The sequence below is a fragment of the Festucalex cinctus genome, chromosome 5 (genome assembly GCF_051991245.1).
Source record: "Festucalex cinctus isolate MCC-2025b chromosome 5, RoL_Fcin_1.0, whole genome shotgun sequence".
Lineage (NCBI taxonomy): Eukaryota > Metazoa > Chordata > Actinopteri > Syngnathiformes > Syngnathidae > Festucalex > Festucalex cinctus.
This window is the reverse complement of record NC_135415.1, coordinates 31700682-31717684: the sequence shown is the minus strand read 5'-3', so window position 1 is coordinate 31717684 and position 17003 is coordinate 31700682. Positions and strand designations below refer to the sequence as shown.

At 41.3% G+C, this 17003-nt stretch overlaps 3 protein-coding genes across 8 annotated transcripts in view; 1 reads left to right on the top strand and 2 right to left on the bottom strand.

The window, feature by feature from the left end:
• ssh1a (slingshot protein phosphatase 1a) overlaps positions 1–4196 on the bottom strand; it is a 17081-nt gene extending 12885 nt beyond the window's left edge. Inside the window, exons 1-2 of one of the 4 annotated variants that reach the window (XM_077521484.1) lie at positions 3831–4196; positions 1938–1975 (exon numbers count right to left, since the gene is read on the bottom strand). In XM_077521484.1, coding sequence (XP_077377610.1) covers positions 1938–1975; positions 3831–3911 — 119 coding nt within the window. In that variant the 5' untranslated portion in view covers positions 3912–4196. Of the gene's footprint in view, positions 1–106; positions 1848–1937; positions 1976–3830 lie in introns of those variants that run through there. The other 3 variants (XM_077521487.1, XM_077521485.1, XM_077521488.1) reach the window with 3 other exon arrangements.
• LOC144018875 (D-amino-acid oxidase-like) lies at positions 3436–12606 on the top strand. 3 transcript variants are annotated; one of them, XR_013283547.1, is made up of 12 exons: positions 3436–4134; positions 5292–5487; positions 5551–5665; positions 5927–6003; positions 6164–6229; positions 6828–6882; positions 7465–7569; positions 7649–7725; positions 8188–8305; positions 9310–9408; positions 9480–10504; positions 10666–12606. XR_013283547.1 is itself a non-coding variant. In XM_077521492.1 (11 exons), the coding sequence occupies exons 1-11, from the start codon at positions 4041–4043 to the stop codon at positions 9603–9605; spliced, it is 1128 nt and encodes a 375-aa protein (XP_077377618.1). In that variant the 5' UTR covers positions 3436–4040; the 3' UTR covers positions 9606–12606. The 3 variants fall into 3 exon arrangements, 1 of the variants encoding a protein (XP_077377618.1); XR_013283548.1 differs by lacking the exon at positions 3436–4134 and adding an exon at positions 4483–4746; XM_077521492.1 differs by having other exon boundaries at positions 9480–12606.
• svopa (SV2 related protein a) lies at positions 9772–17003 on the bottom strand. Its single transcript, XM_077521489.1, has 16 exons — positions 16587–17003; positions 15254–15420; positions 15088–15173; positions 14903–15001; positions 13977–14048; positions 13589–13713; positions 13439–13502; positions 13235–13360; positions 12866–12994; positions 12719–12792; positions 12529–12605; positions 11743–11847; positions 11471–11582; positions 11296–11377; positions 11118–11207; positions 9772–11051 (listed from the first exon to the last, which is right to left on the bottom strand). Exons 1-16 carry the CDS (start codon positions 16619–16621, stop codon positions 10836–10838), a joined length of 1659 nt encoding a protein of 552 aa, XP_077377615.1. The 5' UTR covers positions 16622–17003; the 3' UTR covers positions 9772–10835.

Here is a 17003-nt window from a genome sequence, read left to right as displayed (position 1 = left end):
GAAACAGAAGTGAACATATTTCGAGTGTCTTTTGAGTATTTTTGCTGCTGTTAGAAATAATGTAGTGATGTTAGTTCCCAGTGTAAAGCGCCTGAAGTTCACTCACATGCGCCGCACCTCACTCGGGGTCAACATCGCGTTCTCCACAAAATAAGCTAGCGTCATCGCAGCCTCCTGAATGGATTCTACAAACAGATGCATCCCGTTCAACTTCCTCTTCGCCAGCCTTCAAGAAAAAAAGAGCCATAGAGCGGCGCCGGTTCCGAGTCGTGACCCGAGCGCTCGACTGAGTGACAACAGCCTCGACTCATCCGCTCGGCTCGGCGCTTTTTAAGATTCCACTCCTCCTGGTGCTCCCTCCCTCCTCCGTGCGCCTCTCAGACTGACATGCTGTTGTCTCCACCCGCCACCTGAGACCAACACAGCCATGTTTGCCTAATCCATGTACTTTCTCTGTGAGCTGAAAATAACTGTATATACTTTTGCCCTCCATTATAGTAGCACAGTCAATGATCAATTCAATTTGCTCTTGTTTTGCCAGTGCAAAAAATGTCCACCTTCAAGATCTTGTCTTACAGTCTATCACGTACCACACAACCTTTAAACTTAGGAACACACTTTAGCATTAGAATAGTAAAATAATGATTATTTGACAAACACGTTTACTTAGCCAATACGTGACCATTGCCGACCATCACTAATTGCCTTTTATGGCAACAGGTGGATTATATGGGCGAATTATGACTCAGGACACTTTACACACTTTTTGGTCTTGCTGAAATCATTTCCAGCGGTGATCCTGGCCTAAACACGGCTGGTTTAGTGGCCAGTCCGACTTTCAGTATGACAACTCTTGAGCAGACCTCACACAAAAGTAACTGGCCAATTCAATTTATTTCAATGGAGGCTATCTAATGGAATACGACTATATGAGTAAAAGAAGTTACTAGCTTTGTCACAATAAATTCAACTCCTAAGTCAAGGTACTCCCGTAAAATACAAGTCACTTTAATATGGCATCATCCAATAAAGCATACATTCAAAGTGCAACGGTATGTCAGAAATGTGTCCAATCTTGAAGCTAGACGTGACTTGCCTCATGCATAGTCCGATCACTGGGTGCACACTGCACAGAATGGGGTCAATGCGGAGTTCTTGCAAAACATCTTGAGGCCCTGAGTGAGCTTTGAGTCGCAGTTATTTAACACACGATACAAGCGTTAAAGAAATAAAAAATAAATACCAAATACAAATTACGTCGTATGTTACAAACTATATTCTGTAGTTATTGCAAATCAGCATCAAGTTCAAATCTTCCCAATCACAACCTCTTTGCAACAGTAAGTTAATGTGACTAACTTAACTTTCCTGCTTTGACCCAGAAATGCATTCTGGACTCAATCCACTCCCCTAAAGGTACAAGTTCCTGGTGAAAGTCTTTCCCTTGTGGGTCTCCATACTGTAAGCTTAAGTTCACCTATGAAGGCCGGGGAATGGGAAAAAATAAGACATGGGGGAAAAAAATAAGCACCAAACAACCTCTGGTACTCCCATCTTAAAATCTGATGTGCAACCCTCGTTATGGCACATGTTTACATTTTTCGGTACCAAATTCTCATGGGGGAAAAAACTTTTTCCATTTCTTCAAACGGACACTAATTTCTTCTTCACTCATGCAAACTCCTGTGCTGCTTTTGCAGAGTTCACGAAATAACTCAACAACCAATTTGATCACAGTTATTAATAGCCTAAACGCAACAAGATGACTGTGAGCTTTGTTGTAGGAGCACACACAGCTGCAGGAATGCTAAAAGCTTCATTGGCTTCTGTGTGCAAAACACACACGCGGATAAATACAGAATGGTTGGTTGACTCGAATGTCGTCTCCTCTGTGGTGTCTCGATGTGGAAGTGACTCGAGTATGACGTTCATCTTACCTTTGATTCATCCGCCGCTCATCTTCGCTCCCAAAATCCTGAAATACAGCAAAAAGAATGTCTTGATTACACTGAGATATTTGTGATAGATTAATCTGTTAATGACTTTATTTATTCATCAATGAATCTGATTTTTAGCAACATTTTTTTAATTTCTACTCCTTTGTTCAAAAACATTATTTCAAATTGACAGTGCAGAAAATGCACTAACATATTAATTATGATTCAGTTCCTGGTTTGGTCTGTAACATGTCATACAAGGGGCAACAAATGTTTATCATTGTTTTCCAAAGTAAAAGCATGTGTTTGCAAATGTCTTATTTTGAAGGGGGTGCAAATATAATCAGACTGCTTTCATGGTAGATGGTACAACTTAGACAACATTTACTGTTGAGAGGTCGACATTCCAATTTTATCATCGATAATCAACTATTTATCGATTCCTATGTTAATTGATGTGTTAGATATATTGTTGCGCCTTCAGTATTATGTAATAATTTGGTAAACAATTTTGCACAACCGTATCTATTGGAGTGGCAGGTGTCGGTATATGCAGATGGGAAGGATTTATGATCAATTATTATGCAAGTATAACATTTTGTTTCCCATCTTACACTCTTGGATTGCAAATAGGATGAATCAGGCATAAAACACGAGCTACTCAACATTAGAATCCGTTAGATTTCGGTTGATGCTCTCTTTTCCTGCAGTAGTACTCCACCACTGCACCCACTCCTCGTCGAGCCGATGACATCATAGCTGCAGCAGCTTTTACTGTTCTATGTCACCGGACATCTGCAGGCTGCGCCAACTGCTACAGATGTCTTTTTTTGAATTTGCTAAACTAAATCTAATAAAAGCGGGGACTGCTGTACAAATGTGAACAACTACTTTATAATAACAGAGTTCTCTGTGGTATTTGTACAAGATTATTACAACAGCACTTGTTGTTGATTTAAGATAGCTGTGGCCAAAACATGACTGTATTTTGTAATGAAAAAGATGATATTGTTATAACTGATCTAGTATACACCAGGAATCACAAATGAGTAAGATGCAAAACAAAAACTGAGAACTGAAAGGTATTACTTCAACAATATTTGTGTTGTTTTGGCTGTAGTTTACAAGCTTAGAGAGAGATTTTTGTCATTTTAATTAGTGAAAAATATAAAACGTCTCAATAAATGGTTGGACGTTTTTAGTATCGGTGGTTGTTAAACTTGGTAATAGCGCCCCCATCCGACAGTAAAGACGAGGGTAACAACTGTGTTTAAAATCGAAATGGCAAGTTGCTGTCATTCTGAGCCAAACATAAATGCCAAGTCAACCGGATAAGCTCACCACAAGCAAACAAAAAAAAGTCTTGAAAGTCTTTTACTCGACAAGTGTCTGCTCACTGCCCAAAAGAGCCGTTTCAAAAGAGGAATATGACAAGCCAAGCCATCAAATGTAACACGGATGTCTCACGAGCTCGAACATTCGTGTCAAACAATGAATGAAGGACAGCTTCGATGGGAAATGCTTTGCTGTTGTCCGCGTCAGTCAGGCTGTGTCGGGAAGACTGTTTCATCAAATCAAATTAAAACGTCGTTTTCACTGCTAGCCAGTCTAGTCACGAACTAGCTAACGTTGGCTACATTACTTCGGATTCCAGCACAGGCTCATCTTTGTTATTTTGGTATCAATAACCACGTAAGCAAAGGTAATGGAAGCACCGGTTCGCTTGCAGCTTAATTGGGCTAAAAGGCAACAAACGCTCGCTCGTTGAGGCTTCCAGCAAAAGCGGCCTGCATCCGGCAACATCTGCCCTCACTAGCATCTCTCCATAAAGCCCACGACACACCGAGCATTCGCTTCGACACATCCGCCCCAGTAGCCCTTCAGCACACAGACCTCGCCCGCAGTGGTGGTCGCGGTGCTGGCGGTGGACGCGGCGCTGGGGGTCGGGGACCGCTGCAGAGTAACTAACGCCATGGCCGGAAGGCGGCGGAAGATGCACCGGCGGCCGTCGTGGCCTGCTGAGTTGCCCGCTAGTGCTGCTAGCTTGCTGCTAGCTTGCTGCCGCCGGGCGAACGATCCGCTTGGCGCCTGCTGAATGAACAGATGGAAGCGGCGACTGCGAGGCGAGCCTGGGAGGGCGGGAGAGAGTCGTCAGTCGTCGACCTCGCGTCATCATGCTTTTCCTTTGACTGCAAAGGTACTGTACTACAGTAGCTTTGCATTACACCTTTGCACATTACTTGCTGTCATAGTTTGCGCACCTGACTCAAAAATAACAGACAGGCAGAAGACATTAAGGGTACCAAAATGAATAAATCAGAAAGTGTGAACATGTGAATCTCATTTAAAAAAAAATCTATATACATCCAATTTTTATTAATAGAAATGAGAAATTTCCTAAAATGTCTGGCAGTGAATGAGTTAAAATGTCACGCACGCCCAGATTGCATTCGTATCGACAGGGGTGCACGTCACTGGCCTTGATTGGAGTTTGTTTATGATTCCCCACCAACCCACTTGACATAAACAATGTGAAAAAGAAAGAAATCTCCACAAAAAAAGTCATAACACTTTGAAAACATTTTTTAAGATAATTTATTTTTGGCAAACACAAAAATTAAGCAAAAGTTCACCTCTTGTAATTAGTTTGTCGCAGTCAAGTTAGTTTTCGGTTGGATATTCGAGAGCGTCACTTTGTCACGCTCGACTCCGCCCATCGCCCGTTTGACAGTCTGCATTGCACTCTTGTCGCGTTCGTTTCAGTCACTTCTTGCACGTTGGTCGGGCTCGGCTTCTGCACTTACTGACGGTAAAGTTGAACCAACTATAAGAGCGACTTAATTGCAGAAATTCCAAGTTCAGCAAGTAGGAATGCGATACAGCTTGCTTGTTTATTCTGGTTGCGAACTTGAACTGGACAAAATAGTTCCATTCAGCTTTAGTTTCTAGTTACAGAACATTCGAACTGTTGTATCGCCTGATCAGAGCAATGCTACGTGCCAAAATATTGTGCTTTTTATTTGAGCTGCCACACCCAATGCATGTTAATGATTTGTTGTTTTGGTGCGCTGCACTACTTTGCTTGTTTATAATGAATACCCAGGATAATAGACTTTGTATTTAGTTTTCTGTGTGGACTTGGTACTGTATGTCCATTTCAATAACATGTTAGGTTCATTGACAACTAAGTTTCTCCACGGGTAGAGATGTGCCCTGTGATGAATCCTTCATGTCCAAAATGGGGACAAGTGAAATAGTTGCTGACTTGAAAAGAACAACAACTGCACCATTTGACTTTTGACACTTAGGGATTCCGCTGTTACTGTGTAACTTATTTTTCTTCTGTTATTCCAGAAATGCGTGTGGCCGTAATAGGTGCTGGAGTCATTGGTCTGACCACAGCGCAGAGCATTTATGAGCAGTATCACTCCATTGTCGCTCCACTGATCATTGAGGTGTATGCAGACCGCTTCACCCCGCTGACCACCAGTGATGGAGCGGCAGGCCTTTGGCAGCCTTATCTTAATGACAAGGGCAATCTTCAAGAGAGGTACGAGTGTTCTTTTTGACTCTTCTTCTTCTCGTTTCAATGCTACATTCTCCTTACCTTCAGGGAATGGTGTAAACAGACCTTTGACTACTTGGTGAGCTGTCTCCGTTCACCAGAGTGTGTGAAAATGGGTATTTTCCTACAATCCGGTTACAATCTCTGCACAAAAGCAACTCCTGTGAGTAACGCCTCGCATTTGACATGAACAACAACAAGGCTCAAGTTGAACATGCTTTTATGAGTAATATCATGGAATATCTAGTCACAGGCTGCTCTGATAGTGAAACTTTGAGGGATGAATGTCCTAAAACAATAACTGAGATTTTATGAGGGTGTTTTAAAATCGCAAACACTGAGATCAGTTCTAATTTGGCGCCCTCTTAGGACGGTGCAATAGACACAAAATCAGCCCTCACTCATGTGTTGTTTTTGTGGACAGGAGCCAACTTTTAAAGACATAGTTCTGGGCTTCAGACAACTGACAGAGCGAGAGCTGAAGATGTTTCCTGGCTACAGGTACAATCTGCCACATGACTACAAAACACAGCGGGAGCATAAAAGCTCAGCCCTAATTTGTTCCAGAGCATTTGGCACGTCCCAAAGAGATTGCAAAACTACAGTAATGTTTGAATGGATGGTTGAGTTAATTTCTAACACACCTGTTTTTGTTTTTAAGTTATGGGTGGTTCAACACTGCTCTCATGTTGGAAGGTAAAACATACTTACCTTGGCTGATGGACTGGTGAGTTATTGCACGTGTGGACACAAATGAGGTCTCAATGTTTTCTTACATTTCAGTTCATATCAATGTCGTCATCCATAAGCTGTTGTTGTTGTTGTTTTTTTAAATCAAATTTGACCTCTTTGTTGTAACCTGAGTTGAACCAGACAAAGGTCATTAAGACTATTGTGTAGCCGTTTACAATTTAGTAAGCCATTAAGCCATGAATGGAGAACACAGATTTGAACTTTGATTCACTGCCTCATATGGCCCACTAAGACCTGAATCATCAAAGCAAAATCTGGACAGTAGATAAGAGACTCAAATAAGTCCATTGTCAACTGTCAAGGAGTGACGGCTTTCCACACGAGTGTCATTGATGCAAAGTGAGTAGAAAGCAGTTACTGTAAGATGTGAAGTTCCGAGCCATGTATTTTTTTTCGTTAATGATTTATCCCAGCAAGCTGTTTATTAGGAAACACTGTAAAATACTTCACACAGTCCAGACAACAACCCATCCGACATGTCACACTGTGGCATCCAAATGACTTGCTGAACGCATCATAATTAGCATGTGTTCTGGTATTACCGGTAATATTCGGTTTGGTGTCTGCCTCAGGTTGGCAAAACGTGGTGTCAAATTTCATCACCGGAAGATTGGCTCCTTTACAGAGGTGAGCTTTTGAAACAGTTTACTTGTGCATAAACAATGAGTCGTCACAACATTTTCAAAGAATATAAATCATGATGAGTGAATGACTTTTCATCTCTTGGCTGGAAATAACAAAAGAAAAAGTGGCACAATAGTCAAAGATTTATGTCAAGAAGTTTCCTGGGTGGTTGAACAAAAATGACAACAAAAAAAACAATCACAATTTATAATGAACTATAAACCAGTTGTCAAACTTTACAATACAATACAAAATGGTGAAAAGAAATAATAATAAATTAGGATTACCAATATTGTTGTAAAAGAGGAAGATATGTATATATATCAGGAATATTTAAAGATGAGGCCAAAAGACTGTCGTGTCAGGCTCAAGCATGTGAATGCGTTTCAAAGTGTAAAAAGACAATGAAAAAGTCAAATACTTTTCATCAATGTCTCTAGCACTCGTCACTCGTCCTTCAGCGCTTCCTCGCGTAACTCCAGCTAGAAAACAACAACAAAAACCTTAGCTCTAAATTTGGCCAGGGTTGAAATAATTGTAGACATATTTAGACATGTAGACATAACATTTTGTTGAATGTTTTAGCTGTGTAAAAACGGAGCTGACGTGATAATAAACTGTACTGGTGTGAGAGCTGGTGACCTCCAGCCTGACCCTGAGCTCCAACCAGGCCGGGGACAGATAATTAAGGTCCGGAAACTCATTGTGCATATCGTTTGGGTCGAGTAGAAAACGTTCTGACGTGCTTCTTCATATTCCTATTTTCTAGGTGGAGGCCCCATGGTTGAAACATTGGATCTTGACCCACACTGGAGGGATTTACAACACACCGTATATCATTCCAGGGTAATTCTGGTCACTTGACACTGACATCATTGCTGCACTCCAAAGCCACTTTCAGATTTCATTTCTGACACTTGCATGAGTCCCAATCTCACTTTCGTATGACAAGACGACATCAGCAACAATGAAGTTTTCACACTGAGTGGGGCGTTCAACCTTTACTTCAACCTGCCATACTGGTTTTGATATTGTATATATATATATATATAGATATATATAGATATGTATATACATATTGGTATTGGGAAAATGCTAGCATGAAAGAGGCTTTCCGATGACTTTTAAGTAGCGCTTTTTAATTTCCATATACCGTATCTCTCAGATGATGCATGTAATGAAAGGCCTTAGCCCGCAACGTGTCCACAAAGAAATGTCTTATACAATCGCACCCACTTTAGTAGAGGTTGCAAAGTTACTGATGTGTATGTAGTACGCTTGTTCTCTCTTCTGTGTTTTTCTCTGCAGGAGTCGTCACGTGGCAGTCGGGGGGGTGTTCCAGAGGGGAAACTGGAATGAAAGCAACGATTATAGCGATCATAAAGACATTTGGGAAAAGGCTTGCCAGCTGGAGCCGAGTCTCAGGGTAATGTCATGTTACAATGCTTGTCATCCCACTTCACAAAGTTGGAAGCACACAGCTGCCTTCTTCATTTGAAAGCTGTTTTGTTCAAGTTGGAACAAAAGGCACAATAATCCAGCCGAAAAAAGAACATAACCCACAATCAGCAGTTTCATAGAGTTATTGTAAAGTATATTAAGAATCTGAACATTCCAACACCATCTTATGTATTTCAAAGACGACAGTCGATGAGGCGAAATGGCCCCAACGTAGCAGTAATATCACATGCAGTACATTGTGTTCCAGTTTGCTTGATTGTTTTCCTGTTGTTGTTGTTCCTTCTTTTAACTATCTGCATGGGTAATTTCATTTTGGTTTCTGCTATGGCTCATTTAAAGGGACAGTCACTTGAAAAATCAACTTTTGGGAGCTTTTAGCCATGTTAAAATGCGAATTCCTCACCAATAAAAAACATCACCAAAGTGTTGAGAAATTCTCGGTCATTCTGCTCTCCAAGCACCAGCAGCCCATCCCAACCTGAGCAACCGAGCGAGTGCTCACTTTATGACGTCATTACGTGCCGAGCCACCCCACCCTCGCAACGCCCCTTCAGACTCAACACACACTAAAAACTTTCTCTAAACATTCTGTCCAAATGAATTCATAGCGAGCAATTATCCGTCACATATGTACTGCGAAAGTGCAATGACGATGGGCTGTCTTAAAAAAACAGGTTCGGGCTGACACTTGTGTCAACTACAAGTAAAACTTTTGCGCTGCGGACCGGAGGGGTGTGCGGCAACAGCACGGGCAGAGGCGGGGTTTTACGGAACCTGCCGTTTTACTTCCACGTTAGAAAAATAACCAGCAAAACACCCAATATTTGATCAAATAATTCCATCACCATTGTGTCAAAGACAAGATTTAATCATTATATGCCTGTCGTTAACTGCGGATGGTCTTGAAATGGCGTGATCTCATCTATTTATCAACAAAAATCATGTACTTCTTGCATTTTGTGGCCACAGTATGCCAAGATCGTCGATGACTGGACCGGCCTCAGGCCAGCCCGAACCAAAGTCCGACTGGAGAGAGAGACGATACTGTGTGGTACCACTGCGGTTGAGGTAATTCATTCAAAACATCTGGTCATAATTCCGGATATGAACATTGGTCCCAAGTTGCTGTGCTCCTGTAGGTGATTCACAACTATGGCCACGGAGGTTTCGGATTGACCATTTGCAGAGGCTGCGCACAGGAAGCAGCCAGGATTTTTGGTCACATCTTGCAGCAAAAGGGGAAGGAACTCAAAGCTCACCTGTGAATTTGTTTTTAGCAAATCGGAACCTAATAATGTCATTACCATTATAGTAAGGGGCAATTGTGATTTACTTCAAAATACCAAAAATAAGCTTCATGCTTAAAAGAACTTAACTAAACATTAAATGTGAAATTTACAAATCCCTGTAATGAATAATAACACCAAATCATCTCTTTTATAAAGATTATTTACTGCCATGATGTGGTACATTTGACATTGTTTGTGTTCACAAGATTCAATGTACATTACATCTGAAGACTGAATACATTAACAACCAACAGCTTGTTTTTCAAATAAAGCATAGCTGATAGTATAAGTGCAAAAATACATCATTCTCCATATCACTTCTTTCGAAAGAAACTAAACCGGATTTGATGAATTATTTACAGAGGTACAGGATAGTAAAATGAAATGACCGTGTTTATTTTGATGTTTAGAATCCAACAAAGTTACATGAGTATCGTAATAACAACACTTTATTATTTTTAAATCAGGCTGATTAAGCCTGATGAAAAAAAAAAAAAAAGTTGTTTTGCCATACTTGAACCCAATCGTATTTCTCAGCGCAATGCGAGTTCTTTTGACTCATATTTAAGAAATATTGCAGGCTAACAAATACTAAATACTCTGTTATAAGTGTCAACACATTTCATCAAAAAAAATGATCATGAAATGAATTAATATTGCTGCTAGAATTGTGTTTATTACATGTATTTATTTTTAAAGAAATTGTTCAGGCTTCCGCTTGGGCACCATCATTATGATGTAAACAGAATTGTTTATTTGGCTGTTTTCTTAAGCCTGCAATGAATGAATGGAAGCTTTTTTTTGTTTAGTTTTTTAAAGGTGAGATTGAACTGAGGCCCATCACAACTAACACAACTAAAGTAGATGTTTTCCAGGTGAATATCATATGTATTTTAAGGCTCTTTTGAGTTGATTTTTTTTTTGAAGCTACAGTATATTTATATTTTCTAAGCCTGTAGCTCATTTCCCCTTATTTGCATCATTTTTTTTCTGAGACCTCACTTGCTATCACCTATTCTTCTGTTGACGTATACAGTGGCAAAATGGATGGCAATGGTGGTTGAAGACTTTTTGTGCCATCTTCCTCTCTGAAGTCACTTCAGTGCCTAGACTGTAAATGGGACGTGAGACGCACACGAAAAGCTGCTGCAGCTTTTTTTTTTTTTTTTTGTCCTTTTCACTTTAATCAACTGGAACATCGCTCACTCAGCCCAGGGAAGCGGAGCCGGAATGTGGGATTGGCCCTGAGGTTTGCGAGGAAGAGGCTCGGCCCATCATCTCCTGGCCCCACTGCCGTTGGCTGGATTCCTGCAGGCCTCGTCCCGTGGTCTCAATTGGCAGCGCGCAAGACGCGATGGCGGCGAGCAGGCAACAGCAAGAGTACACCGAGAGAGCCAAATAAACTGACGACTCCAACAACACCTGCGAGAGAAAGCAGAAAACGGTTACTTTGTTGTTGTTGAAAAGTGCCAACTTTGAAGATGCTACCTGTGCAACAAAAGGTGTGATGAGGGCACCAACTCTCGCCATGCCACTGCTTGTTCCCAAGCCCAAAGCCCTGGTTGCAGTTGGATACACCTGCAGAACATCGGAAAAGAATCTGACTTCTCTTTCATCAATTTGCTTCACATCCTATTCAGTGGTCGACATCACCGCTGTAATTCACCTCTGGAGTGTACACATAGGCAGCCTGAAATCCTCCAGCGATGAAAGCTCGGGCAATGAATATCAGCACCGTCATGGATGCTCTGTAACAAAATGAGAAGCCACGCCGAGCTTTGTTACGATGACACAGTTTGACCACAAAAATCGACATGTTCATCACCAGTTTCTCCTTTTACCTCCCCACGCAACCATAGAGCGGAATGATGCACAAAGAGAAGACCAGGAAACACAAGGCCATCGTCTTCCTTCTTCCTAAGCGATCGATCGCCCACAAAGTCACCAACAGTCCTGCGGAACACGAATGCATAACCTCAACAAGTTGACACAATCTAGTCAAGGCACAAAACTATTAATTTCCTTCCATGTGTGGTTTGCTAAATGGCTAATGGAGAAAATGTATATACTGTATATATATCTAAGTTAAAAGTCAATTGCTTGTTTATTTGACCTGGGAATTCCGATAACGTTGTCCACAGCAAGTCTTTGTAGTCATCGCTGTTCAAATATTTACACTCCAAGCTGCACGTGAGCTCCATCTTATTACCTTTGGACACTAGAGGGACGTGAAGAACAACACATTTCCAGCTTCAATCAGTTCATTTTTGTGCTAGAATACACCAATACTCCCATCTAGTTGAGTCATTTTGATGACGCTAGTATTTCCAAGATGACAGTTATTATGTGACTGCTGCGGAGCAAAGCAGTCACATATTCATATCCTAGAAAATGGCGCTTCTTTTTCTTTATTACCTAAAGTACTAACTAACACAATTAACTAAACTGCTCCATGGATATAAAACATGTTTCTGAGTAAAGGAACAATGGTGGCGGTCCTCCATTTTCATCTATTGTAGCTTCACTTGTACAGGGGCAATAAAGGACAGAGGTCACCCAAGGGCACCATGTCACCCCCAAGGACCACATAAGTAGCCCGCGGGCATGTTTGAAAAAGAGTTCACCAATGCTGGGACATTATGATTTTCTAGGAATGTTGTAGAAGTTACATGTAAACACTGGCAGAGATTTATCGAAAAAGTTGTGCTTTTTAATTATTGTGGGAAATCATTCACATATTCAGAGGCTTAAAAAAAATAAGCTATAACAATAAAATGATGACCCAAGAAGCAGCTCTCAACTTCAAAAAAGTTGCTGACCCTTGTCGACGGAAAAAAAGAAGAAGCAAAAAACATTGTCTTTCTTGCATTAAAACGTAAAACGTGGTGGAGTCACTCACTTCCACAAGCACCTCCCTCCTGAAAGAGTTCTGTGGTGAGCAACACAAGGCCATAATATGAGAAGGCATTTGCAAACCTGAGGACAAGAGACACAAAAATGGGAATGTTGAACTTAACGTGCTCATGAAGCTCATAGGATTTTTTTTGCGGACAAGGAAAGCATGAAATGACGCCGTCTGCTCTATTTACCAAATAAACCACAAAAGAAGTGTTGTCCAGCGGAAGTGCGAGGAGAACAAGTCCCGAATCTTCCCACGATCCTCCTGATCAACAAAACAGAAAGAAAGCAAGAGATTTGCGTACAACACTCACAGGAATCGAAGAAACCTGACTGACTTGTTTGGCTGCGATGAGTTTTCCCAGGGGCATGGGCACTCCATTCTCCATGGCAATCCGCTTCAAGGTAGCCAGAGCTTTGTCTTGATTCCCCGTCAGCACATCGTATCGAGCGCTCTCAGGTAGCCACTGCCGGCAAAATGAAGAGTCTCGTTCTTGAGTCTTGACAAAGCTTGTTAATGAACATGCGCAATGTAAAGACGACATCGTGGCCAAGGTCGAGTGCTGAGGTTAGCTTGCTAAAAGCACACCTGAGCCCCCATAAAGATAATGACGGGCATTCATCAATTGGAGTTTCACTTGTGAAGGCGACTCCTTTCTTGTCAAACAATTGAGAAAGCGGTGAAATGACACTGACTTTGTACTCACGAAACATAAGAGGGCAAAGATGAAAAGGGGGACGGTCGAGAGGCCGAGAAGCCAACGCCATCCCAGAGAAGGCATCACTAGAATAGCCAGAAGGACCTCAAACACTGTGCCCAGTGCCCAGAATATCTGCGGGGCAAAAGTAGCGAAATGAGAAGATTCTCGCCGTAATCATCGGGACAGACAGATGACGTGGACAGGACAAACCTCAATCAGCAAGATACAAGTTGCTCTGGACCTCATGGGAAGAAATTCAGCATACAGTGTGACACTAGCGAAGAGAAACCAAAACTCTTTGTTTGTTTTCTTGCTATGGCTGCTCGTGCAAAATGGATGGACGAGGGATACGATACGCACGACTGCGGGGCTCCACCGATGCCAAAGCCCACCAGAGCGCGGAGGAAAAGGATCCAACCATAGACGGGTGCAAAAGCACTCAACAGACCGTAGAACAGCGTCCACAACACACTCATTGTCAGACCCTGTGTGTCAAAACGCAGTCATGAAAAAAATGATACAGTATGGAAGCATTTTGGGGAAATCTAAATGCATCAATATGAGCTTGGCCATTTGGTGTAAATGCAATTCAAAAATAGATAGATAGATAGATAGATATATATTTATCCGGAAGCAACCACATTAGCTTCCCCCTAGCAACCATTTGCAAATGATGAAACACAATGAACACCACATTCACTCACTCGTGTTTATAGTGATCGACCTTACAAAAAGAAACTGTACTTACTGTCTTCCTTCCATACTTGTCAGATATGTTTCCCCAAAGGGAGGAGCTGATCATCATTCCAATAAACACCGCCTGTGTCAATTGACAAACTTTGTCAGAAAAAAAGCGTTACAAATACACCATGTGGACACAAACAATATGGCACGCATCTTAATACAATAGTGTATTCATACTAAACACACTTTTGGCCACACCTACTATTCTGTGCTTCCAACTTTTAGTGAAGAGCTTTTTTTTTTTTTTTTTTGTCCCAGCACGACTTTGTCCCAATACACAATCCAGATGTCTTAAATGCATGTACGGTGTGGAACAATTTGACTTCTGCCTCTTTGGGATAAACTACAACAGAGATGGTAACATGCCAACAGATGCTATTTCAAGGGCAACAGTGACCTTTGACATGACTGCCATCACAAATGTTCTTCTGGATGAATGGACGAGAATTTCCACAGAAACACGCTCAAATACTGGAGAAAAACCAGATGAGTTTCAGATATTATGGCTGCGTAGGTTTAATGATATAAATATATAAATATATATATATATAGCATCATATAGAGATGGATCTGCGTGAATTTGAATATTGACAAAATAATTTCAGTGCTTCAATATAAAAAACACATACTGTATATATAGATTCACTACACAAACTGATTTTGACCCCCAAAACTCCAAATTCAGCATTTCAAGAAATTATATTTCATTATAAAAGACAAAACAAAAAACTAAGACAAATTGGAGGATTGGCGCTTTTATGGGTTTAATCAATCTGTAAAATGTATATTTCACAAATAACTCTTTTATGATATTCAAAATTATTTTCTAATGAATAATTATGGAGATGTACACTATAATGACTTTTAGGTGGAGGAGCTCACAGAGCAAGAAGCACACTACTGATATGACTGATGATGATTTTTTTTTACCGATGTAAGAAGTGCCACCTCCAGACTAGGTAGTCTCCATTCGCAGTGAAGTTGTGGAGCTAAGATGCTTAGAATCATCATCTCCATTGCATCCGCCATCTAAGCACAATAGTCACAATAGTCACTGTCAAAAACGTACATCAAGCAGAATATAATCTGATAATGTGTGGTAGAAAAGTCCTCACCCAGGACAGACCAGTGAGGATGGAGAGCTTCCACTGGAAGGTCCCAAAGCCGATGGCCTCAACCGCATCCTCCACCATGAATGTGTCTAAACAAAGTCAATGAAATCGCTTGTAAATGTGAAGAGAGCACAACATCAAAGTGCAGAGACAAAGACCAACTCGCTACCGTCAGTTGGGTTGGCAAACTCCCGCGGGACAGGAACTCCATCTGCAAGGGCCACAGACCGCATCATCTCTTTCGGTTCTGCCGCCCGCACCGCTGCAAGGGGGTCGCGACTTTCGCTATCATCTTCTGAGCGTGTGCTCTCGCCCGTGTGACGAAAGCGGACGACACTAGAAATGAAATGTCAAATCTTTCTCAAACAAAATGTCGACTGCCAATTCACTTAGTTCTATTGAAAACGGGTCCTGTTTGAAGCATCAAAAGAAGCAATGAGCTTCTTCTTTGTCTTTTTTTTCACTCTGATGTTTGGATCTGACCTGATTCAGCTGCTTGTGCTGGCTGAGGGATACAATTGCAAGACGACACTAAGACTAAGGCAAGGCTGAGAACAAATGTCAAAAGGTCACTGCTTAGCTTGAATGTTGTTTCATGCCAATAAATGAGAATATACAACAAAATATGTGACAATAATACTTGAAGCTCTGCAAAATGTGCAAGTGTTCCACAGATGGACTGTGCAATCTCCTACATGCTTATAATGAGCAGTTAAGTACTGACAAGTGACAGTGATATCCGACCACTGTAATTACAGTACACAACATTACGTTCTACATGCTGCAGATGATATTGCCAGTGTTTTCTCCAGCTACTCTGGCTTCCTCTCACATTTCTAAAAGGTGCTAAAGTAGGTCTGCTTGCTATAAGTCTACTTGAGCAAAGGCAGGACGGGCATATGGAACCAAACATATGTAAAACTCTGTGAAATCATTCGTTACGACAAATCAATAACATCGGTGTTTTCACATAGATGCATGTCATAATTTGTCAATAAAAATGAGCACTTAAGGCAATTTGAGCACATTTATTTCAGATGTGTGTAATAAAATTGTATTCTTTAGCAATGCATATGAATCAATATCAAAAAAATGTCGCTCATACTGTCGTGTCTCAATAAACAGACTGAACTCTATTATAGCCTATTTAATGTTTGATTGCAACCCAATAGGCCACCGGCGACAAGGTTGAAATGAAGTATACAGACATGAGTGTGGCTATGAAGGTAGAGAAGTCATCATTGAGCAGAGCAAAACGGCCTCCTGCAGAAAAAATGACACGCACATGCGATGACACGCTTTCACAATACAATATGGTTTTGACGATTTCATCCAGCACAATCCCCAGGTCGTCTTCATGTGTTCACATCGGTTTACATCACATGACGCTGGCGCTTTGAGACAACGTCAGCTAATTGTGTTGTGCCGCCAGCTCACCATACAAACAGTCGATCAGATGCAAAGACAATGAATGACAAATTGCACAAGGCGCCTTCACTCACGGCAACTGTCTCAGCTGGAATAGATCATCGTCCATTTTGGTGTTTATTTCCCGACGCTCTGTATGGCCTCATCGCCGCTTACACGATCACGACGAGCGAGCTGCAATTTCAGCACTGAGGAGAGCGACCCACTGACGGCCAATGAGAAGCCGCAGACAGGACAGACACGGCACGAGGAGCAAAGTCGATTACAATAAATCCTCGCATAAATATATGTTTATAGTTGACGTAGCCTATGTTGTTCATTTATTAACAGTTGCTCCGTGCTCACTAATAAATGTAGAAAAAAACAATGGGAGATAAACGTAGCTTAAAAACAAACACAAAAAAAAACTAACAATGAATCACAATATAATTCTTCATTGAGAAGACTGTTCATGACGGTAGTCAAACGTAAAATGATTTTGTTGGTCGGAA